We start from the raw sequence: 24409 nt of genomic DNA, 5'->3' as shown, positions 1-24409 counted from the left end.
AAGAGTATTGACTTTCACTTAAAGGGCCTTGTAAAATCTCTGCCCCAAGCCTTGGAGCCCAGGGCTGAGAGGGGACCCTAAGAGGTCATTACATGCAACCCTCTGTCTTCAGGCAAGATTCCAGGCAGATTGATCTTAGAATTCTGTTAAGTTCCTTTTAGACTAGCTGCTCAGGAAGTATTACGTTCCTGCTGGCTAGCTTATCCTTACCCAGGCAAATGAGACAAGGATGGAAAGTTCTCCAAGATCTCCAAGATCTCTGTTTATTTACCAGAATACAAGTGCTATAATATCCTCCCCGGTCCCTGGTCCACTCCCACTCCTGTGGCCACTCTATAATCAACCAATAAATAAAGTTCTGGTGCTAGAAGACACCAGGTGATGAAACCTTAAAGTACTCCCACACACAACAGTCCCTCACAGAATTCCATCTTCATCTGTTAGTGGAATGTAAATGCAAGCTAGCCCTTGGATCCTTCATGGTTCTGGAAAGGAATTTTCCATCTGTGAACAAATGTAGAGGGAAGAAAGTAGAAGTGCCCAATGAGAACAATAGTGTGATGAAAGACTTAGGACTCTGATCAACATGGTAGCTGCCATCCTTCCAAAGGACCCAGGATGAAACATGCAGCCCACCCTCTCCTCACATAGAGAGCAGAAGGACTCAGTGGATGGCTAGAAGCATCATGTCTTTTATTGGTTCTTGCCTTTCTTTTTTTTTTTTTTTTGGAACATGTCAAAAACAGAAATTTGTTTGGTATGTTTTTATTTCTTATCTTCTCAATGTAAGAAGAGGGAGACTATTTGAAAGTGAAAATTAAAGGGAATTGGGAGAGAGAATAAGAAGAAGTAATTAATGAAAAAAGAGAAAGAAGGAAGGAAAGAAAAATAAAAGAAAAAAGAGAAGGGAAGAGAGGGAGGGGAGAAAAGAGGATAGAGAGGAAAGATGTTTCCATAGACTTACTCATTGGCATAGAAACCTAGATCAGAGGGAAGTTTGAGATCATCTAATTCAACCCTCTCCCTTAGAAGGAAAGGAAATGGCTTGACCAGGGTCACACAGAAAATTTATGGTTGTCAGAACTAAAATCCAAGTCTCCTGACTTGGTCTTTGACTCTTACCAAATCAATTAATCCATAAGTACATATTTAACACCCACTATATGTTACTGTGCTCAAATGCTGGGGATAAAGAGAAAGCCACAAGGCATGTCTTTCCCTCAAGACTCTCACAGTCTAAGGGCCAACACAATCTTCTCCTAAAGTGTAGCCCACTATCCCCCCGACTATAATGTGAATTGTTTTAATGTGTATCCCCAACTTCTAACTTAGTTCCTGACACATAGTAGATGACTAATAAATGCTTATTTAATTAAATGGTGGGAAATGATACTTATGGAGCTGAGAAAGACATCATATATAGAGACAGGAACTTGAAGGATCTAAACTGAGATCTGGGTCCTCTGGACTTCTCTACTGTGCTCTCACCAGACATACCATCTTTCCTTTCCCTTTCTAATTTAATTTTGTATGTTTTATTCCCCCAAGTTAGATTGTAAGCTCCTTGAGGGCAGGATAGATAGATAGATAGATAGATAGATAGATAGATAGATAGATAGGATAGAAAGATAGGAATGATATCTATAGATATCTATCTCTATAGAGAAAAAAGATACATATTTTTATATGTGTATGGGGGAAGCTAGGTGGTACAATGGATAGAGCATGACCCTGACTCAGAAGATCCAAGTTCAAATTTGACCTCACATGTACTAGTTGTGTGACCCTGGGCAAGCCACTTTACCTTATTTGCCTCAGTTTCCTCATTTGTCAAATGAACTGGAGAAGGAAATAGCAAACTACTCAGATATCTGCCTAGAAAACCCCAAATGGGGACATGGAGAGTTGACTAGGACTGAGATGACTGAACAACAGTAACAGACACATGTGTATGTGTGTGTATGTGCATAAGTGTGTTTTGTGTGCATGTGTACATGTGTTGAGGTGCATGTTTCTATTATGCCTATTATCTCTCCACATGCATACACACGTATGTTTCTGCGTATGGAGGATGCTCTGCAGTACATGTCCTGAATCAATTAGTCCAAGCCAAGTGTAAGCAGCGGTATTCCTGGGGGCCTGACCCTGCAGGCGCCTGGGCCAACTCTGATTTGTCACCAAGCTTCCCCAGCCGTGGTAGCTCAGGGTTCCGGCGGGGCAGATGTTTTCCAGATTGGGAATGGTGCAGCCTGGAACTGCCTTTGTCAGCAGCTTTCCCCCGTATTTCAGAGAAAACCTGGGACAAGCCAATTTGTCTTTCTTTTCTTCGGACTCAAATTGAACGTTACAGAGAATTTTGAAAAGGGAGGAGGGGGGGACCGCTTTGTAAAGTTTGAATCTTTCCGGGAGAGTTATTTTTATATTCCCGAGATGTTCAAGCTGGGCCTCAGCTGCCAGGCTCCCCATGTGTTCAGCCAGGCAAAGAACAATAGTCCCCCAAACCTCCGGAGCAGCTGGAAGGAGGACATTTTTAAACATGAGGCAATTTTACCTACAAGGGGTTTTCCTGGCCCTGGTGCCCACTAGGCTGAGTCACCCAGAAAGTCGGATTCTCTCCAGGAGGAGGCTTAGGGGTTACTGTTCCCCCTGACAAGTTTTTGAATGGCAGTTTAATAAATCAAAGCTTGGCTGGGCTCACCCCTTCAGTGTGGTTCATCTTCAGGACTGCCTTCATTGGTTCCATGAGGAAGGAGCCAGCCAGAGGAGCAGGGAATGGAAAAGGGGCTACAGGCAGCGGTGGGATCCTATTTCTTTGGACAGGTCACCTCCCTGGGTCTCAGCTTCCTCTTAACACTATCTGATCTTGAGGTCCCATCTCTTTGTTGTTTTGTTTTGTTTTTGTTTTTTGCAAGGCAGTGGTGTTAAGTGACTTGCCCCAGGTCTCACAGCTAAGTAATTATTAAATGTCTGAGGTCAAATTTGAACTCAGATCCTCTAACCACTGTGCCACCAAACTGCCTCTTCCCTCCCAGCTCTTGACCTATGACTCCATGATCCATTGACCTCCCTGGGACCTCACTTTCCTCATCTGTAAATGAAAAGGTTTGGCCTCTGAGGTCCCTTTCAGCTCAAAATCAATGATCCCCTTTATTAAATACCTACTGTGTACCAGGACACAAATACCAAGAATAAGAGAATACATTTGTGATCTGGAAAGGTTTTGGACCCTAAAATTTCTCAACTTTCACTGATCTGCTAAGTGACTTATCCAGGGTCACATACATGAAAGACAGAACCGGCTGACTCCAAGACTGACTTTATCCACATGCCAAGCTGCATCCATCTCATTATTCTAGCTGTTGTCTATGAAACAGAATACCAAAAATATGTTAAAATGTGTTTTTGTTTTTTCAGTTCACATTATATTGTCTAGTTAGTTGTTAGCTATTTATTATTTTTACTGATTTTATCATTAATATATTTTATAATTTATCATTTTGGAAAATATTTTTAAGGGCTCTTCCAAACCTCTTGTGGAATGAGCAGTCAAGGCCAATGTATCTTCTGGATCCACCTGGAGTTTTATTTTCACAGAGAAGCATCATAGATATAGGCAGAAGACTCACACTAGAATCCCAAGACTACCATTATGAGCCATATGACCTTATTCAAGTCACAAGCTCCGTGAGCTTCATTTCCATGTGATCCTCCCATGCAATTTATGGAAATGAATGAGTGAGATGAAACCTGTGCCATCAACCATTTTATAATAAAAAAGAAATGGCATTTATCTAGTTCTTTCAAATATGTTATTTCATTCCAAAGCAGTCCACAATAGAAGCCATTACTAGCAAACATTGAGTTTGTTTGAAGCAAAATGAAATAAAAGCAGACTACACAAATGAAGATGGCCGAGATGGTTTGGGCTGGGAGACCCTGCTCTAGAGACCCAGGAGACCAAGTGAGGGACAGCAAGTGACCCAGGTGGTGAGGAGCAGATTTGAACCCTGGTCCTTTATCTTGAATTAATGGCCTCGTCTTCTGCCATCCACACCATGCTGTCCTCCCTAGGAAGTGTGCCAGTGACCATCTTGCTTCAAAGAGAGATGAACCAGTCTCTCCCTTCTCCTGCTGCTTGGCAGAGGGCTATGACTTGTTTATACATCTTGGCAGATGTATTTCAATAGATTGATCAATTTTAATAATATTTTGGTTTTTTAAAATTCCTTTCTTATATGTCTAGAAGAGATTCAGGGAAGAAATGTAGGCAATATAAAAATGAAAGATACCTATAAAAGAACATTTTTTAAAAAGCTGTTGATCTTTGAAACTTTAGGGGGTTTTAAATCTGTGCTGCAGCTATCTTTTTAAGTGAACCTCTGTATACATTCATCTACCTAGATTCTTTGAAAATGAGAATAAATTCCATTTCCCTGTTCTTTTGATTAGAATGGTAGAACTGAAGGGACAGCATGGAGCAATGGAAAATAAGTCACATTTAGTTGGCATCCAAGGGTCTGAGATGAAATCTTAACTCATGTGTAGCTGGGGCTAGAATCTTGTTCTCCTGGCTCTCAGGAAATGTATTGTTTTTCCCTTCTTCTAATACCACTGAAGACAGGATCCATAAGGGAGTGTTGATCCAAGAAAATGGTGACTAGGCCTGGTAAAGGCACATGATCTTGGCACATAGTTAATGCCCAATAAATGCTTATTGATTTACCCTGGCCACCAGTTCCAGGAGCCCACACATGCCGGACTGGAAATTATTCTCTCTATATATTTTATTCTTCACCAAAGAAAGTTCAAGGAGGGTAGGGAGCATTTTGGTTTTGAACTTGGTGTCTCCAGCAGCCAGCATCGTTCCAGGACACAAAAGACCTTTAATATATGCTTATGGACTCAAATTACCCTAGAATCATAAATTTAGAGTTCGAAGGGCTTTTAGTTGTCATTTTACAGATCAGGAAACTGAGTCCCAGGGCATGTTGTTATTTGACCCCAGACACCCAGGTAAAAGGGGCATAACCGAGGCACAGACCCAGGTCCTCTCATTTCAAATCCAGGGCTCTTGACCCAGCACCAGGTTGATTCAATTGCCAAGAGAGGAAGTGTCCAGGAGTCCTTCAGACATTTTTTTGCTGGTTGTAGGAGACAGTGTGACCTCGTGGGTGCCATGCCAGATTTGGAATTGGGAAGACCTGAGTCTGAACCTACACCCAGACATACTGGCTCTGGGAAAACCACTTCATCTCTGCCTGCCTCAGTGTTCTCATCTGTAAAATGGAAATAATAACATTTCCCTCAAAAGGGGTCTTGTGAGGATGAAAGGAGATCACAGATGCCGAGGCACTTCATAAACCTTAACATGTTTTATAACGTTTGCTATTTTATGGTGATTATTATCAGTATTTTCGCCAGGGCCATGGTGCTGATTGTGTCACAGAAAGACTGCCATGGCCCCTTCACCGGATGGTCAATTACTGGGAAGGGAAGACAGGAGGGAGCCACGGATTCACTCAAAAATACAATTTCATGCCCCGGTGGAATCTCTAAACTTTTAAACTTTTACCTTTTCAACTTTCCTAACTGAAGTTGCTGGTGTTGATAGAAACAATCTGTAATCTGCTGGTGATGAGAACTCATTACTATGTATTGCCCCGCCCTGCTGACCCTGCCTATGTGAGCATGGAGGGGGGATCCTGAGGGGAGGGAGAAATGGGGGGAACAGAATACTGGAAGAAGGGAGGAATGGGGGGTTTCAGTGGGGGATCCCTGGAAGGGCCCTAGGAGGGGGGGAGAGAGGGGAGAACATGGGGGGGGGTGGATAATGGGTGGGGAACTGAGAGGGAGAGGGAGAGGGAGGAATAGGGGGACTTCAGAAGGGGGCCCTGGGCGGAAGTATCCTCTAAACCCAGATGTTCAATGTTGCCTAGCGGTGGCCAGACCCATCACAAAGAATTCCTTGGTTGTGTCTACCCAGATTTCAAGGATTCTAAGGAGAAAAATAAGATGGAGATCCTTTACATCTTGGTCCCCAGTGTGGCCATCCCTCTAGCCATTGCCTTGCTCTTTTTCTTCATCTGTGTCTGCCGCAACAATCAGAAGCCTTCCACCCCCCCTGCCCAGAGGCAGCCAAAGCATGTCCGGGGTCAGAACGTGGAGATGTCCATGCTGTCTGCCTACAAGCCCAAGGTAATGTGGGAAGGGAGAGACACGAGGGCCTGCCCAGGGGCCAGCCTGGGATGCACCTGAGCTCCCCTTGCTGGACCCTGTAGGAAGGAATTATCAGGATGCCTTTCATATGGAATAGTCTTGATAAACATGTGTTGAGCATCCAGCCCCCAGCCAGGAAATTTCCCCGGGGGAAAAAAGTTACAATCATGATGGTTTCATCAAGACCAGGTCCTTCCTGAGCTACCTCAATTTTCTTAATTCCTTCCTTCCTTTCTTCCTCCCTTTTCCCCTCCCTCCTTCTCTCTTTTACTTCATTCCTTCTTCCCTCCCTCTCCCTTTTTTCACTTCATTCTTTCCCCTTTCCCTCCCTCCTTCCCTCCCTCCTTCCTTCCTTCCTTCCTTCCTTCCTTCCTTCCTTCCTTCCTTCCTTCCTTCCTTCCTTCCTTCCTTCCTTCCTTCCTTCCATCTTTCCAGGAACAATGACAATTTGTATTATGGTTCCAAGGGTGAAGCTATCCATGTGTAGGGATACACTGGCAGCAGGAAGGGGGCACATTATTTGGACATTGAAACCCGTGTAGAGGATACCATGACACATAGTCCCAAAGGGCTCTGGGATTGGAATTCTGGAGTTGAAGGATTAAGTCCTCCAGGACTTTGGTCTCTGGCCCCAGTGGCCAGGTGTGTGGTTGGAAGATCCTGGGGTGGGGGAAGGGGACTAATAGCGAAGCCTGACTAAAGCCCATCTAGATACACTGGGCACCAGAAGGCTCTCACCAATTAAGATGGCAGAATCTCAGAGGGCGAGAGCTACATGCATAGTTGGTCCCCTGGGTCTGGAATGCTCTCTCCCCTCACTGCTTGTTCATAGAATCCCTATCACCAATCAGCAATAATAATATTAATGAGAGCTAACACTTTAAGGATTGCCAAGTACTTTGCCATATCTCTTTATTCTGCTCATAACTATCCTGGAAGATAGTACTATTGTTACCCTCATTTTACAGATAGGGAAGCTGAGGCTGAAGGAGTTTAAGTGACTTGTTCAAGGCCACACAACTAGTAAGTGATGAGGCAGTATTTGAACCCAGATTTTTCTACTTCCAGATATTTGTACTTTGAAGACCTTTGAGGGTCAGTTAAGGTTTGCCTCCTATATGAAACCTTTCTTGCTCTCTCCCTAACCCCATCTTAGAATCCTCCCCCTAAAATCACATCCTATTTCTTTCTTTCTTTTTTAGTTTTTTAGTTTTTAGTTTTTTTACAAGGAAGTGGGGTTAAGTGACTTGCCCAAGGTCACACCGCTGGGTAATTATTAAGTGTCTGAGGCTGGATTTGAACTCAGGTCCCCCTGACTCCACTGCACCACCCAGCTGCCCCACATCCTATTTATTTCTGATCTGCTTTGTTCTTCCTTATATAGGTATATATTTTTTTCACATTCCCTCCCTACCTCCGGCACCCAGGTCTGGTAGCTCAGCTGCACCTCTGACTGGATGCTGCGGGTTTGCATTTGTCTCTGAATCTTCAGGACAGAACGTAGGAAGAGTTTGATCCATAGGAGGGGCTTAATAAGTGCTTGTGGAATGCCTCAGTGGCCCAAGTCTCCCTTCTGAGCTTGACCAAGCTTCAAATGTCCCAATTTGGCCAGGGAGGAAGGGGAGAAATGCTCAGCCTGGGAAAAATATGGCCTGGGGTGGGTTTCACTGGCAAGGGGAGGGATCGGAAACCGGAGCATGAACTCCTTTGGCTTCCTTTGTTTTCTCTCCTCCTAAGAGCTTTGGCTCCGATCTCTTTGGAGTTGTTCAATTGTTTGTTTTGGTTCTTACTGAGTCCCTTTCCTGGAAGAAGCACAAAGAATTCTGTAGAAACTTAATGAGAGTCCCCGAAATGTAAACAGCCCGTCTCCAAAGCCACTCATAGGGCCATGGGCCCCAAGTGGTCCATGGACCCATCAGATCCCAATGAAGGGACACACATGTAAATGTGTGAAAAAATGCATATGCATGCACACTCACACAGACATTCTAAACACAATAATACAGCAGGGACCTGCAGAGCCAAGAGACGACACAGTCATACATCCTAGAATGCACTGGAAAATGGGGTCCCCCTGCTTGACTGCCCTGTTCCCCTTGATGATGGTCTCTATGGCAGGTCCGAGCTTCTCATAGCTTTCTGACTAATTCCTTGACCTCCTGGGTCTCAATTTCCTCATCTGTAAAATGGGGGTAATAATACCTAGAGTCCCTCTTTCACTGACTTGTTACAAGGGCTCAACTGAGATAATTAGTGTTCTGCAAGCCTTAAAGTATCTCATATATAGATGTACATATATATATGTATATATATGTATATATATATATATATATATGTCAGTTAGCCTCATCATATAACATACAATATAACAATATAATTTAACACAGCAATGAAACAATATGACCATATGACATAATATAACAATATAATATAAGAATAGGCAATAAATGTTTGTTTAATTGACGAATTGAATTTATCAGAACATAAATGTGTGTGGGTCAGCCATCCTCCTGCCTGTGCCCACACCTCCTTCTCATATACTCTCCCTGAAAAAATATTTCTTTTCCTTCCAGATTCAAATTAAATACCTCAGTTTTCCCAAGTCTTTCCCTCTATTTCCCAGCTGGAATATTCTCTCTTTCCTCAAATTTGCCTGGAGATTTTCACTGAGTTTTTTACTTGCCATTTTTGCTGTACATATCTCTTGAATTATACTATATTTACTGATTAGATCTTAGTCATTCTATATTTGTCTTCTCCTGGGTTAGGTATAAGCTCCTTGATGGTATGACGCCCCTCGCCCCGTGTTTTTTGCCTGTCTTTGTATTCCCATGCTTAGCACAGTGTCTGTTAACTGTCTGACTTTGCTTCCCCCCCACCTCTCTGTTTTGTAAAACACTTCTCATTGTACTTGGTGAGTCTCTCCTAGCATGTTGTAAGCTCCCTGGGGGCAGGGATTGTGTTGTTTTGGTCTTGATGCTCAAAAGTCATTTTAGTTCCAGTCCTGGACCTGAGCAAGATTCCTCCTATAATATCCCTGAGAAGTGTGAAGACCTCCAATGAAGGAGAGATTGCTTCCTTCCAAGGCAGCCCATTTCCCTGTGTACTCTTTCTATTGGTAGGGAGTTTGTCCTTGCCTTGAGCTGATAAGCAGCCCCTTTCGAACTTCCCCTCAATTTGTAATGCCATGTAAGATCAGTCATCTCCCTTCTTCCCATGATCTCTCAGAAGGTGGGAGAAGCAAAAAAAAAAAAATGTCCCTGAATCTTCTACTGTCTAACATCTTCAATTCTTCATCCTATCTTCCTGGTTAAGTCAATAAGCATTTGTTATGTCTATCATGTGCTATGCTAAAATTTGGGGATACAAAGAAAGAGAAGGACCATCCTCTACCTTCAAGAAACTCATAATCGAATAGAGACAATATGCAAGCAAACATATAGAAAGAAAGTTATAGATAGGATATATAGGAAATAATTAATTGAGGGAAGGCATTAGAATGAAGAGAGGATGGGAAAGACTTCTAGTAAAAGAAGGGATTGAAATTGGGACTTACAATGAGCCAGAGATCCTAAGAGATGCTTTGGAATAGATATTTGTGGGGTCGAATGTATGTTTATTAGAATCAATATTTAAACAGTAATTAGACATCACCCTTCTCTCCCTTCCCATGTGTCATACCCAAGATGTCAACCACCTTTTCTTATTCTTGATCACAGCTCAGGGGACCAGGAATTTGGAAACAAGGAATGATGGGAAGTTCTCCCATTTAACTGCCTCGCCATTGTGAATTAGTAATTCCCTGATTAGAAGCTCTAAGGTGCTCTTTTTTCTCCAATCTTGTGTACACTATCTGTTTCTATCTATCTTCACTTGCTTTACTGCTAAGATGCCTCTGGGCATTAGGAGGAAGAAGGGAGGAGTAAGAGGGGCTCCTAGGGGAGGTTGGAAAGCAGCCCCAAATACCCCAGGGAAAGATAAGAGGTGACAGACAGACAGAACTGGCTGTGTTCCATGCGGGTGGGATAACTCAGTTGGAAGCAAGCCTCTTTGGGCTGGGAACCCCCAGGACCCAGCATCTGATGGGAGCACTCTCATGTTACTGTGGGTGGAAAGGTAAACTTCAGTTGGATGCTACTACAACAAAGCAGAACTTTAAAAAGGGACAGATCTGTTTGACTTTTGCTTTGTTCTGTTAGGTGGCTGGCTTTTGTTCAAGACAGTAAGCCATAGAGGAAGCCAAAGAGATAAGATGAGCTCCAGGTTGTTCTTGCTTCCCATCTTGGTAGTGCTACTGCCTACCAGGGTAACCACAACCTTTGCTCTCTCTGGACCTCAGTTTCCTCTCTATTCAACAAGGACTTTTCATTCATTCTTTCCAAATTGCTCACAGGATTTGGAGTCAGGAAGACCTGGGTACTTCCCACATTTCCCATCTGTGTGATCCTGGTCATGTCATCTCCTCTTCTCCTCTATGAGGTCTTACAAGAATCAACTGAGGTCATCTGGCTCATGCTACTACCATTTATTAAGTGCCTACTATATTCCAGAGTCTGGGGAATCAAAGACCAGGAAATGCTCCCTGTCCTCAAGGAGCTTCTATTGATGCTGCTATCTAGCCTCCATGGTCTCATATCACATTATGATTTCACTGAATAATTGATTCTTTTCTTCCCTTGAAACAAAGAAAATTTGTTCTTTTCAGAGAGACAAAGGAAAACAGGACCTCCCTTCCACCACTCTTGCTTTGCCTTTCCCCTCCCCTCATGTGACTGGAAAGCCAAAGTTATTTAACTTCTTTCCTATGAAGTCGGCTGGGCCGTCATGCAGTTTCCTCAGTGGGGTACACAGGGGGGCTGTAAAAGGATCAAAGCCTCTCCTTCAGATGCTGGGTGGGCCTTGCTCAACCCGACTCTCCTCCATACCCCCTCCCACCTTCTCTGTTCATCCCAAAATGACACACAGGACAGCTGTTCTGGAAATGACAGTTGGTGAGGGGGTGTAGTGAGATCTGAAGCTTGAAGGAATAGACAAGTTTAAGGATTCTAATTCTCAACATCCAGAGAGTGAGGAAAGACCAGAGAGAAAACTGACATTCAGTCAGCAAACATGTATTGGTATCAGATCCTGGATCTGATGTGAATAAAGTGAAAACAGGTCTTCCCTTCAGTGTTTACAGTCACAATGGACCCTAGCTCTCATGGCAAGAATCCCAACTCCCCAGGATCCTGGACAAGAGATAGAGAACCACATGGTGAGACAAGGTGGGTCATGAGAGACGAGAGGGACTCCCAGAATGGTATCACTCCAGAGGCCAATGAAGTTCTGTGAAGTACAGGGAGCTCAGACCAGAAACACTGCCAGGAGGAAGGGACTTTGCTATTAGTTCTTTGGATTACAGACCCTGTCACCCCATCCTAGTACTGCTAGAAGAGCTTGAGACATTCACCTGTAACAGAGAGTGTGGCATGGCATGCAGGGAAGAGGCCTGGGCATTGCATTCTGTTGCTTCCCCTGAATAGCTGGGTGAATCTGGGTAGAGCCTAGGATCCCAGAACTCAGCACCTCTTATAGCATACAGTCCTGGACAATGCTAGGATTTGGAACTGGAAGGAATCCCAAGAGGTCATCTAGTCTGACTTCATGTTACAGGGCAGGAGACTGGACAAGAAAACCAAAAGTGATTCTCTCTCTCTCTCTCTCTCTCTCTCTCTCTCTCTCTCTCTCTCTCTCTCTCTCTCTCTTTCTTTTTGCTTTCTCTCTTTCTCTCTTTCTTTCTTCTTCCCCTTCTTCTCCTTCTGCTCCTCCTTCTCCTTCCTTCTCCTTCTTCCTCTTGTTTTTCCCTTGATACTCAAACACCCTATCCCAATCATCAGTGATTTTAGGGTTTTTAGTACCATTTGTAATTGCAGTGATCATCAGTAGTTTAAGTATCATATTGGTGTTTCTATTCTAAGAAAAACCCATCGATATGGGGGTGGTATGCATGTATCCTCATTGCTTAACATAGAACATGGCTCATAGCAAGCACTTAAGTGTTTATTGACCAACTGCATCTCAAACTAACCTAACTAACCACACTAGCCTAACTTCTCATAGCTACTAAATGGAAGAGCCAGTGCTAAAATCCAGAGCTTCTGATGCCAACCACTAACCAAGGTGCCAAGCCCTAATTTTGAGTCCATGTTAGCATAGTAGTCTCAGTACTCAGAGGGATTTACCCCATTCTTCTTGGCCTTAGGGAGCAATAGGTAGGGACTTATAATGAGTCAACTTTGGTCATCGAGGTTCAGGTTTCCCTGCACTAGTGGTCTTTAAACAAAGATTGGATAATAATTCTCGGGGATTTTGCAGTTGGAATTTTTCAGTCTAGGGTTCCTCTAGATGAACCCTGGGACCCATTTCTAATCCTGAAGTGTTAAAGCCCCTTCCATGTCAGTGTCCCCTGCTCCAACTGCATCTGAGTTGAATGGACCCTCAAGGACATATCTGAGAAAAAATAGTAACACTGAGAAACTAGCTACCATACTGAAAATCGTGACTCCTGAAGATGCATCCCATTCATTCTGGAAAAGAGCCCAAATATGGAAGGATGTTTGTGGAAACGTATCTAAAGACAGAAGTAGGGAAAGGGTTGCATTTCCTAAGCCCAGGCCACTTATCTGCCACCTCTAACAAAGTACACAGCCTCTAGGGAGAGCATAGATGGGGCCTCCAAGCCTTTGAAAATCGAGTTATTTCTGATTATGAGTACAGACAGTGGCTTCACAAGTTTGAGCTTGTTTACATAAGAACAAGGAAAGAAAGGCATAAAGAAAATTGGGAGGGAGGGAGGGAGAGGGGGAGAGATAGAAGAGAGAGAGAGAGAGAGAGAGAGAGAGAGAGAGAGAGAGAGAGAGAGAGAGGAGAGAGAGAAGAGGAGAGAAGGAAGACAGGTAGGAAAGAAGGAAAAGTCATTCATACCTATCCACAGTACTAACAGTTGAGGAAAGTTTTCTTTTTAAATAGATTTTATTAATGACCTCTTATTTATGGGTAGAAAGATAGACAATAAATAGATAGATGATAAATAGATAGATAGATGGATAGATAGACTAAATAGATGAACAGAAAGACAAGGTTAGACATCAACAGATGAAAGATAGATAAATAGATGATAGATTGATAGGTAGATAATAGAGAGACAGACAAACAGATGATAGATAGATTCATAATCATTCTCTGGGATCAGACTTTGACCCAGACAGGAGCTCAGAGGTCACCACTTGGTCCACATTGTCTTTGAAAAGAAACTAAGGCAGAGAGTGGTGACTTACCCAATATCTCACAGTCATCAGTATCCAAGGCAGGATCTGCTCCCAGGTGTTCTGACTCAAACCTTCAGAGCCAGGGCTTCTTCCCCAAACCATATATCACCCCGACATAACCACCGATGCTTTGCCTCATCTCCTTGTTCCATCATGTTGCTGAGGAGAAGAAGAAAGCCTGCTTCCCTGATGAGCCTCTAAAGTCAGACATGCCCATGAAATGGGTCTCAGTACCAAAGGTGTTAAAGTTTGGTTTTTCCGAGAAAAAAGTTTTCTAAGAAACTCCCCTGTGGCTTCACCTGCTTCCCAGAACAAACAGCCCATTTAACTAAAGATAATTTTTATCCCTTGGCCAAAATCCATCTATTCCTCACTATGCCTGGAAACCGGAGAATGAATTCTTTTCTAGGGATGATAGAATCCCTGACCCTAGAATGGGAAAGGAACTTAGAGGTCATTCAGTCTATCCCTTTCTTTTGGCCCAGGAGGATACTGATGCCTATAGAGAGGGCATGGCATGTTGTACCCCAAATCACAAAGGTGCATACAATCATAGGTCCTGGAGCCAGAACAAGAAAGGACCTTACAGGTCATTTAGACTAATCCTTTCATTTGACAGATAAGGAAACTGAGGTCCATTGAGTTTATATGAGTAAGTATAAGGGAAAAGATTGAAACTCAAGTTCTCTGGCCTACCTCAGAGCACTGGACCTGGAGTCAGGAAGAAGTGAGTTCAAATTTGACCCCAGATATACAGTAGCTGTGTGACCCTGGGCAAGTCACTTAACTTCTTTCTATTTACCTCAGTTTCCAGAGTTGTAAAATGATAATAAAACAATCACTTTCCAGGGTGATTGGGAAAATCAAATTATATATTTGCAGTGCTTTGCAGAGTCATAAATGCTAGTTGTTTTTGTTATCATTCTTAGTATTATCTGTCCCTCTCATGTCACATATCATCAAACGAAGCTGGTTCCTCCATTCCAAAGGCAGGGTCATCTTGCCTTCCTTTCTGCTAAAGGGCCCCTGACCTTAGGAACCTCTTCTGTGACTTCTCATGACCAGTTGGTCCACTCCAATGGAAATCTTGTTGCTACTCAGACATTTCAAAGAAAAAGAAATTAGATTTCAGAGGATTATCCATTCCCATGTCAACATTAAAAAAGAGGAGAGAATAGAGAAGATAAGAAAAAAGGAATCAGAGAGGAGAGAGAGAGAGAGAGACAGAGAGAGAGAGAGACAGAGAGAGACAGAGAGAACTTTTGAACCATACCAAGGTAGATGTGTGTTGATTTTGGGAAATACAAATGTTAACAATGAAATGAAAGCCCTTCTCAGTTCCAAGGGGCTGGGTTCTCTTAGCACATATAACCAACTGGGCCCATCTTGTCCTTGGGCTAATGGAAGGCGCTGATGAAGAGATAGGGGCTGGGCCCTCACTCATCCCCTTCTCCCTTTGTACTCCGTTTACTTTGGCAGGGGGGCTGCCTGTGTATTTTACACTTCTTTACATCTCGTACATCCCCCGCATGACAAATACTTGTCAAACAAAAGCCGGGCAGATTTATAACCCCCTTTTCCCTTGAAATGCACCAAAATGGAACTGCCAAAAGTTTATGACTTCATCTTCTTTCATACTTTTCCATGGGACGTTGGTTCAAACAGACAGACCCTGCTCGAGGTCAGCCGGAGGTCACATCACTTTCATTACTGAAATATAATTTACAATATGCCAGACCTAAACAAGTTTAGCCTAAAGGATTTGTCTAACGTAAACCAGCTGTTCCTGAACAATAAGGCTAATTTCCGGCCATCCCCTGTACAGTCTACTGACTGCCTGTGGAAGCGTTTTTATGATTTCTTAAATGAGTATGGGATTTATGGGAAATTCAAAATTTCATCTCCATGGAGGAGCTTGAGAATTTTAAAAATGCAAATTGTGCTTTTATGGTTTCTGTGAGATGAAGACTATTGTTCACATTTTGGGTGAACCACATCCATGACCATTTTACAGGTGTCATGAAGGAAGTCCTCAAATTTCACCATCTTGGGGTATTTTCATATCTCTTGAGGCAAAGAGAAAATTTCCTAAGAATTAGAACCCTCACCTTCCTAGCTTAGTCTTCTCATCTGTAAAAAGTAGGCGAGTGGACCATGAATACTAAAGGTGTCTCAAAGTGAAATGGACTATATTGAGTCTAAGTCTGAGGTCTTTAATGGTCATTTTGTCCAACTTACTCATTTTTCAAATGAGGACTCTGAGATCCAGACTTTGAATAACCTCAATGAGGTCACCCAAAGAGAAGAAGCAGGTCCTCTGACTTATAAATCCTAGAGTCATTTTCCTTCCACAAGCTGTCACCATGGGAGATGGTGTAGAAGATTTCATACTATGTTTGGGTTGGACTAGATTGCCTCCAAGGTTGCATTCTGGCCTTGAACTGATGGAATTTCATAGGGAGTTGTAGTCATGGTTTGGACTTACCAATGGTCTTCCACTGACTTCGATGAGGTGATATGACATGTAGAACTAAAGGGAACTTGGAATTTCTTCAAGTGTCAGAAAAAAGAGAAAGGGCAATTTTGTTCCAGCAGATTGGCTGAGAACTGGTGTTCAACCTCACGGCCACACCAATTGTCAGGTCCCTGGCTCAGCCTTGTGAGAGACTCTAGATCAAACTGGGTTTGCTGGCCAACAGCCTTCTCTGATTTCAAACAGAGTTGTACTCCTCTAGGCAGTGAGCCCTACATTGTCTAAGCAGACCCTTCTATTTGAGAAGCCTAGTAACTTTTCTGATTTTCTTTTTTTCAAAGTGAAAACAGTGGTATTCACCACAAAAACAAAAAAAACATAGTCTGAGAAAGAATTCATTTTGATCTGTGGGAAATACTTAGGGTACCAAAAGGAAAGATGGCAAAGATACTCGTTATTTTTATTTTCAACTACTTTATGCTCTCCAAAGATATGCCCTTGATATTTTGTAGCTGAAGGGAATGGAGGAAGAGAAGGAAGGAAGGAAGGAAGGAAGGAAGGAAGGAAGGAAGGAAGGAAGGAAGGAAGGAAGGAAGGAAGGAAGGAAGGAAGGAAGGAAGGAAGGAGGGAAGGAAGGAAAGAAGAGAGGGAGAAAGGAAACCATTTATTGCAAACTATCAGAAACTGCTAAACCTCAATAAATTTAGAAATATAAACTTTATATGATTAATAAACATATGAACAATGACCCACTATAGACCTTATGTCATCCTAGTTAATAAGGAAATATGATGACAAAAACTAAAATAATCCCTGTTGGGGAACTTAGAGATCCTATTGAAGAAAAGGAACAAGAAACAGCACATAGTTAAATAAATAAGGAAAATGTACAAATAATATTTGGAGAAGGGAGGGCCCAATTGAGGGATCAGAAAAAGAATCCTATCCTGGAGCAGAGGGCTGAAGGAAGCTGGGCATCTAAGAGGTGATGGGAAAGGAAAGGAGAGAGGAGATGGAATATTGTGAATAAAGAACAACATTTTAGCCAGTAGGGGTAGAAAGTAGCATGTGAGACCTAACAACACATGTGATGGGGGTGGGAGGAGAGTGAGAAAGATGTCTTCAATGTTGTAAACTTAGGTGACCTTGAAAGTAAAAGAGAATGTAGGAGATATACATATATATATATATATATATATATATATATATATATGTATACACACACACACACACACACACACACACACACACACAGAGAGCGCGCTATCCAGTAGGCAATTAAAGATTGAATATGTGAAGTTGGGATCCATCCATTCATCAATAAATATGTATTAGGCACTGTTCTAGGTAACAGGATATAAAAAAAGGTAAATGATACATTCCCACCCTCAAAGAGCTTATAATCTAATGGAGGAGACTAGAGGTGTATACACTAGATAGGAAACAATTAACAGAAGGAAGTTGTAATTTAAAGAAAGTCAGGGTTGTCGGTAGTTGGAGCAGAGGAGGAAGAGTGTTTTACCCATGGATGCTTGAACACATGAGATCTAGTAAGTTTTTTTCTGATGATATTTTCAAGAGAGAATGTATAGAGAAAAAGAAGATAACCCAGAGCTAAGCCCCAAGGTAGACACATGCACAATGGTAAGAGTCATATTGATAAGAAAGAGAGAGGAAAAGAGAAAGAGAGAGACTGATGAGGCATTGGAAACTATACAGAAGTTGGAAGGGGAGGCAGGGCCAACAACATTTTTTGCTTCAGAGAGGTCAAGAAGCATGCTACTGGGAAGAGAACATTGGAGTTAACAAATTAAAAGAACATCAGTGACCTTGGAAAGAGCAGTTTCTGTCGGGTAGTGAGGACCAGAAATCAGATTCAAAAAATTGAGAAGTGAATGCAAAGTGATAAAATGGACAGTTTGGGATGATAAAGGCAAGAAAATGTTTTTTTTAAGGAATACAGAACTGGGCGTGTTTAAAAACAGCTAAGCAAGAGCCATTAGACTGAAAATTAGCGTGAGTGGGGAGATAACCAATGGGTTATCCATTGGTTGATCTCTGAGGCAAGCACTCAGAGATCAGGGAATGGGATTAAATGTACAAACAGAGAAGTTAGCATTGGCAAAGAGAAAGGTCTAAAAGTGAGGGGATTGACAGAGGGCCTCAGTTTTCTTGAAGAAGCAGCATGGTCTAAGAGCTAGACCTCAAGATGAATTCATATGTGTCAAAGGAGAGACTTGAACCCAGTCTGCCTAGTTCTGAAGCCAGTACTCTCTCTTTCCAGTTTTTATTCACAATATCCCACAATAAATATATCAATAAATTTCAAAACAAAGTTCTAAATGACCTAAGCAACAGAGGATAATGGATTAATTGGATCCAACTCCTTTAACTTCAATTCAAGAAACTAAGACTTAGATTAGTTGACATCTGTCCAAGATATCTTCAACTATAGTGTCTGATGGTAGATTCAAACTCAGGTCTGCTTGATTCTTTAGTCATTATGAACTGTTTCCTGGTGTCAACCCTAAAATTTTCCTCTTTAAAACTTCCACTCATTTCTTCTAGTGCCAGCCCAGGCCTAATCAGAACCATGTTGATCCTTTTCCTACCAGACAGGTCGCAAGGTTTATATGCCACCTCACCCCAACCTCCTCCCAAGTCTTCTCATAGGAGCATGAATGTGGAGCTTAAAAGGGACTTTGGAGGAGATTGAGTCCTATCTCTTCACTTGAGTTCAAGTGCCTCTACAGATGAGGAAACAAGAGACATAGAGAATCCCATAGCTAGTAAGTGTCCTGAGACTGAATTTTAAGCCATGTCCTTTTGAAATCCAATGCCTTTTCTGGCCCTACTGCCTCTTCAGGCCAACAAGTCCTGTTCCTCCTAGTTCTTCATCCTTTGTCCATAGCACATTCTCTAAACTATTTGAAAAGTTACCATTATTCCCTCAAGACCTTTCTTCTTCAGACTCAAAATCTCCATTACTTTTAAGTGATATTTATATGACATAATCCAGATGGCTTTCATTATCTTGATCACTCTCTGAAGGATGCTCTCAAATTTATCAGTGGTCTTCTAAAACATGGCTCCCAGACTTGAAGATAGAACTCTAGGCATGATCTAATTAGGTCAAAGGATAGTAGGAGGAGGCCTTCAGAATTTTTTTTAGGTTTTTGCAAGGCAAATGGGGTTAAGTAGCTTGCCCAAGGCCACACAGCTAGGTAATTATTAAGTGTCTGAGACCGGATTTGAACCCAGGTGCTCCTGACTCCAGGATCGGTGCTTTATCCACTATGCCACCTAGCTGCCCCGGCCTTCAGAATTTTTAAAAATTCAGATTAACATACTTTTCCTCTCCCCCCACAGAGCAAGGCCAAGGAGTTGCCACTGTCAGCTGTCCGGTTCATGGAAGAATTGGGTGAATGTGCCTTTGGGAAAATATATAAGGGGCATCTTTATCTCCCGGGAATGGACCATGCTCAACTGGTTGCCATCAAGACCCTGAAAGACTTTAATAATCCACAGCAATGGGCAGAGTTTCAGCAGGAAGCTTCCCTCATGGCAGAGCTCCACCACCCTAACATTGTCTGCCTTCTTGGGGTAGTCACCCAGGAACAGCCAGTATGCATGCTGTTTGAGTACATGAACCAGGGTGACTTGCATGAGTTCCTCATTATGAGGTCCCCACACTCTGATGTGGGTTGCAGCAGTGATGAAGATGGAACCGTCAAATCAAGCCTGGATCATGGTGACTTCCTGCACATTGCAATTCAGATCGCTGCAGGGATGGAGTACCTGGCCAGTCACTTCTTTGTACACAAGGATCTGGCAGCTCGGAACATTTTGATCGGTGAGCAACTCCATGTGAAGATTTCAGACTTGGGCCTCTCCAGGGAGATCTATTCAGCCGACTATTATCGAGTGCAAAGCAAGTCCTTGCTGCCCATCCGCTGGATGCCCCCCGAAGCCATCATGTATGGCAAGTTCTCTTCGGATTCAGACATCTGGTCCTTTGGTGTTGTCTTGTGGGAGATCTTTAGCTTTGGCCTTCAGCCCTATTATGGCTTCAGCAACCAGGAAGTCGTTGAGATGGTCAGAAAACGGCAGCTTTTGCCCTGCTCTGAAGACTGCCCACCCAGGATGTACAGCTTGATGACGGAATGCTGGAATGAGATTCCTTCAAGGAGACCCCGCTTCAAGGACATCCATGTCAGACTCCGATCCTGGGAAGGGATCTCCAGTCATACCAGTTCCACATCTCCCTCTGGCGGTAATGCCACTACCCAGACAACATCACTCAGCGCCAGTCCCATCAGCAATCTCAGTAACCCGAGATATCCCAACTACATGTTTCCAGCTCAGGGGATACCTCAAGGGCAGATTGCTGGCTTCATTGGGCCCCCCATACCTCAAAACCAGCGCTTCATCCCCATCAATGGGTACCCGATACCTCCTGGATACGCTGCTTTTCCAGCAACTCACTACCAACCCCAGGGCCCACCCAGAGTCATTCAACACTGTCCCCCTCCCAAGAGCCGCTCACCCAGCAGTGCCAGTGGCTCCACAAGCACTGGTCATGTGACTAGCTTGCCCTCTTCGGGATCCAATCAGGAGGCGAACATCCCTTTGCTCTCCCATGTGTCCCTTCCAAATCATCCAAGTGGAATGGGCATAACCGTTTTTGGAAATAAAACTCAGAAACCTTATAAAGTAGACTCAAAACAACCATCTTTACTAGGGGACTCAAATATTCATGGACACACTGAATCAATGATTTCTGCAGAACTGTAGAACACAGTGATTTTTTTTTATAAATATGACATTCAGTACAAACTAGAAAGCCGTAGAAAAGATTTATATTCAAATATTTTATTAAAGATTTTTTGATTGTTTAGCAGACATTGCAACAAGTATCTTCTGTGAAGTGTAACTGTGTGCTTAGCAGGATGGGCAGATAGCAGGCAGCAAAACAAATCATTTATTCAATCATCAAAAAATTATTACGCACCTATTATATGCTAAGTGCTGGGAATTCAGAGACAAAAGAGACACAGTCCCTGCCCCAAGGAACATCTATTCCTATTGTGCCTTGAACATCATATCATGTTGTGTAAGCTGGCATCAGGATTGGTGCACATCACATTAGGTACTTAAAACAAGCATCCAATGAAGAGTCATTTTCAAAGAAATATCAGGATGGGATATCAAACCAAGTCAAAGAGTGCATTGGATATCCAGTGGCTTTAATATTGCCCAAAGTCTATCCAGTAGCTTTTGTGTGGCCACCATGTTTATTTTCATGTTTAGAAAGGGTAAGACTTTGGTTCAATTTCAGCATCGTGTACATTGGTACAGAAAACTGATGTTTACTTTTTTCTTTTGATCCAGACCTGTGATTTCATCATCTAAGGAACTTCCATTGTGGAAATTCTCCACACCATTACAGATTGGATCTCTTGGCTATTACTCACAGTCTTAGAAAGTTGCCTGGGGAACTGAGAGGCTAAGTCATTTCCCCAGAATCACCCAGTGAAAGGTAGGAAGAACTTGAACCCAGGTCTTCCTGTCTCCTATGCCAGACCACTAACTGAGTGAGCATTCCTCAGCATTCTAAAAAAAGTAAGGGAATTTTAGACCAACAGCATTAAAATATGGGATTCAATAGGAGCCATGAGATGTTTTCATCATTTCTTAATGGGTTTTCTCCATGGTGAGGTACCCATACTTTTTCTTGGATGCAAGTTTCCTTTGCCCAAAGGGTAAACCTTCTGATGGTTTGTGTTGAAGCTGGACACTTTTCTCCATACTTATTTCATTCTAGCCCCTATAAAACTTAGGGTCCAGGCACAGGAGCAGAAATAAATGTTGACAGATGCCCAATTATTTCATAACACTTGTCCTGATATAGTAGAAGGCACAAACTGAAGAGATGATGAAAATGAAAATGACCTCAAGGCATGGTTCAGGTCTCAAAAGATGAGCTCAAAACTAGAGGGTCTCTAGAAATGCTCCCCTGGATTGACAAGGTTAATGAGTCTTATATGGTGGCATGGTACTAGCTGAATACTCCTTCCCCATTTTGAATGTATACATTGCCAAGAGTTCAGAGAAGCATAACACCAACAAGATGGTTTTCCTTCAATTAATCAGGATTCAAAAAAATTTTTTATTGCTCAGTATGATCTCAGTGAGAACCAAATTTCGTGCTAGGTTAATGGAAGTTATACCATTTAAATGAACTGGATATGTCCATTGTATTTTCCTGAAGTCCCAACATTTAAATGACCATGGAAGTCTATAGGAATCCCCAAAAAGATGATTCCTATATATTATCATAGTCCACTCCCCCAACTCCTATGGGATTATAATGGATAGCCACTCTTTTAATTTTATAGATAACCAATTACTGGGCTATTTAGTCTGTTAAATAGGAGCAAAATGATATTATCTGGTATACACAGATGGAGGTATAGGCTGTGCAGTAAATGACCTTCACCAGACAGACACATTTTACTGAGTTTGGAATTTGCATAGGTTTCATGTTTCTCTGCAGAAAGGATTTTTATATTTGATTTTTGTTTCTCTTGGGAAAACATTTCCCTTTTCTAAAAACAGTGCCTCATATTAAAAAAAACACTAAAGAGACTTATGGGATGTGAAATAGATCTTGCAAACAATATTTAACATGAGAGGATTAGAAACATTTCAAGGTTTCCATTTTTAAAATAGTGATAGGATGAAGAACAAAGCAAGTGTGTATTCAGAAAAGTATCTTGGGGTTTTCCCAAACACCATCTCTTGAAATACCCAGAAAATAACTTCTCTGAACTGCTGAATGGACTTTATTTGCATTTATTGTGAGGCTACAAGAGTGAACATTCATTGATTTCATAGCATAAATAAGCTTACTCAGAAGTTATGTGTCTTCATTTTTAGGTACATTAGGGCAAAATATTTGCTTCCTTTTGTTGCTATGCAACTGTTTACTGATGATGATACTTCAAACCACGATTTTATATATGTTCATATGACAATCATTTTTTCCAAGAATATTTATTATTTTAGGTAAATACAGAATTTTAGTGAATCTGAGTTTTTCCAACAGTCCCTAAAAGGGAAATTAGCATTCCATGAGCCATATAGAAATTCTTTGGGAAAAAAAATTTTGATAACAACAAAATAAAATTAAGTTTGAGATCATTTTTCATAAAGAAGTATAGCATTGTTTTTAAGCATTTGTATAATTACTCTGCTACATTCAGGTACAAGCCTTCTGGATTTTGAAACCACTTCTTAGAAGATCTAAAAGTGCCATGATAGGACATCATGGTATCTCTATTTTGTATGGAAAGAATATTTTTTCACAAACTGAAAAATATCATTTGCTCCATTGACAATGCTTTTTTGGTAAGATGCCTTTGTTTTCATATCTTTTTTGCACAAAACAATGTCCACGTTTTGTATTGCAGAAGTGAAAATACAATTCTGCCTTTTCTATCTCTTCTGTTTCTCTTATTTTATTTTTTAATGATGTAGATTTTCTTCTAATCTCTCAAGGCAATATTTGGATCAATTGCCTTGACTGTGTTTTCTTATTTTCACTGCATGCATTTTAATCACTGTATTCCTTGATGTTTGATTTATTAATTATGGGCATTTCAATTAGAAGAGCATGGAAATGTACTAAGAAAGGCTATTTTATATTGAGAATATATGCATTTGTATTCCACACACCAGAGATGATATTACACACTGATTATTTTATGCTGCTGTTTATTAAAACATTTTTAATATAAAACATAAACATTTTCTGGATCTTGCTATAAGACATTTGGGGAAGACATTTGAAATAATAAGAGTAACAGTCATTTCTTTGATGTTACCAAAACTATGACTAATAAAGAGGATGGGTTGGAGCAAGAATGGGGGTAGGGAAGGGGAACAAGTCAAGGATGGCATACATTTTCCACTGGCTTCCTATCAACATCAAAATGACCTGAGAAAGGTCTCCCAACTCATTGAGCAATTAAAACTACCCTCAGAGTGGTGAACTCATGGGAGAAAATGAATGAGAGTCACACATAATGGTGGAAGCATGGGTGGGCTGAAATATTCCTCATTGAAGAGAATGTCCACATTGAGATCAGACATCTACTGGTATGTAGGCCTAGAGACTGAACCTTTTGTCTAGGGATATCCCAGAGGAGGAAATCCCTCTGCCAATGCAGACTAGCACCTCTCTGCCTTGGGAATTATTTTAAATACGGAATTCAAAGTCACTTGCCCAGGCTTACATAGCCAAAGTATATTTTAGTGGCAGGCCTTGAGCCCAGGTATTCCTGATTCAAGGATAGTCCTTATCTATGGTGCCACACTGGCATATGGCAACAATAGCAAAACTCACATTTGT

The 24409-nt window shown here is 41.9% G+C and overlaps 1 protein-coding gene across 1 annotated transcript in view; it reads left to right on the top strand.

The window, feature by feature from the left end:
- Positions 1 to 23822, top strand: part of ROR1 (receptor tyrosine kinase like orphan receptor 1) — a gene marked incomplete at its 5' end in the record, with an annotated part of 342695 nt that extends 318873 nt beyond the window's left edge. Inside the window, 2 exons of the mRNA XM_074220644.1 lie at positions 5984 to 6195; positions 19366 to 23822. Coding sequence (XP_074076745.1) covers positions 5984 to 6195; positions 19366 to 20790 — 1637 coding nt within the window. The remainder of the gene's footprint in view (positions 1 to 5983; positions 6196 to 19365) is intronic.
- Positions 23823 to 24409: the final 587 nt, after the last annotated feature.

This window comes from Macrotis lagotis, chromosome 2 (assembly GCF_037893015.1).
Source record: "Macrotis lagotis isolate mMagLag1 chromosome 2, bilby.v1.9.chrom.fasta, whole genome shotgun sequence".
Classification (NCBI taxonomy): domain Eukaryota; kingdom Metazoa; phylum Chordata; class Mammalia; order Peramelemorphia; family Peramelidae; genus Macrotis; species Macrotis lagotis.
The sequence above is the reverse complement of the archived record's forward strand: the minus strand, read 5'-3'. Positions and strand labels throughout refer to the sequence as shown.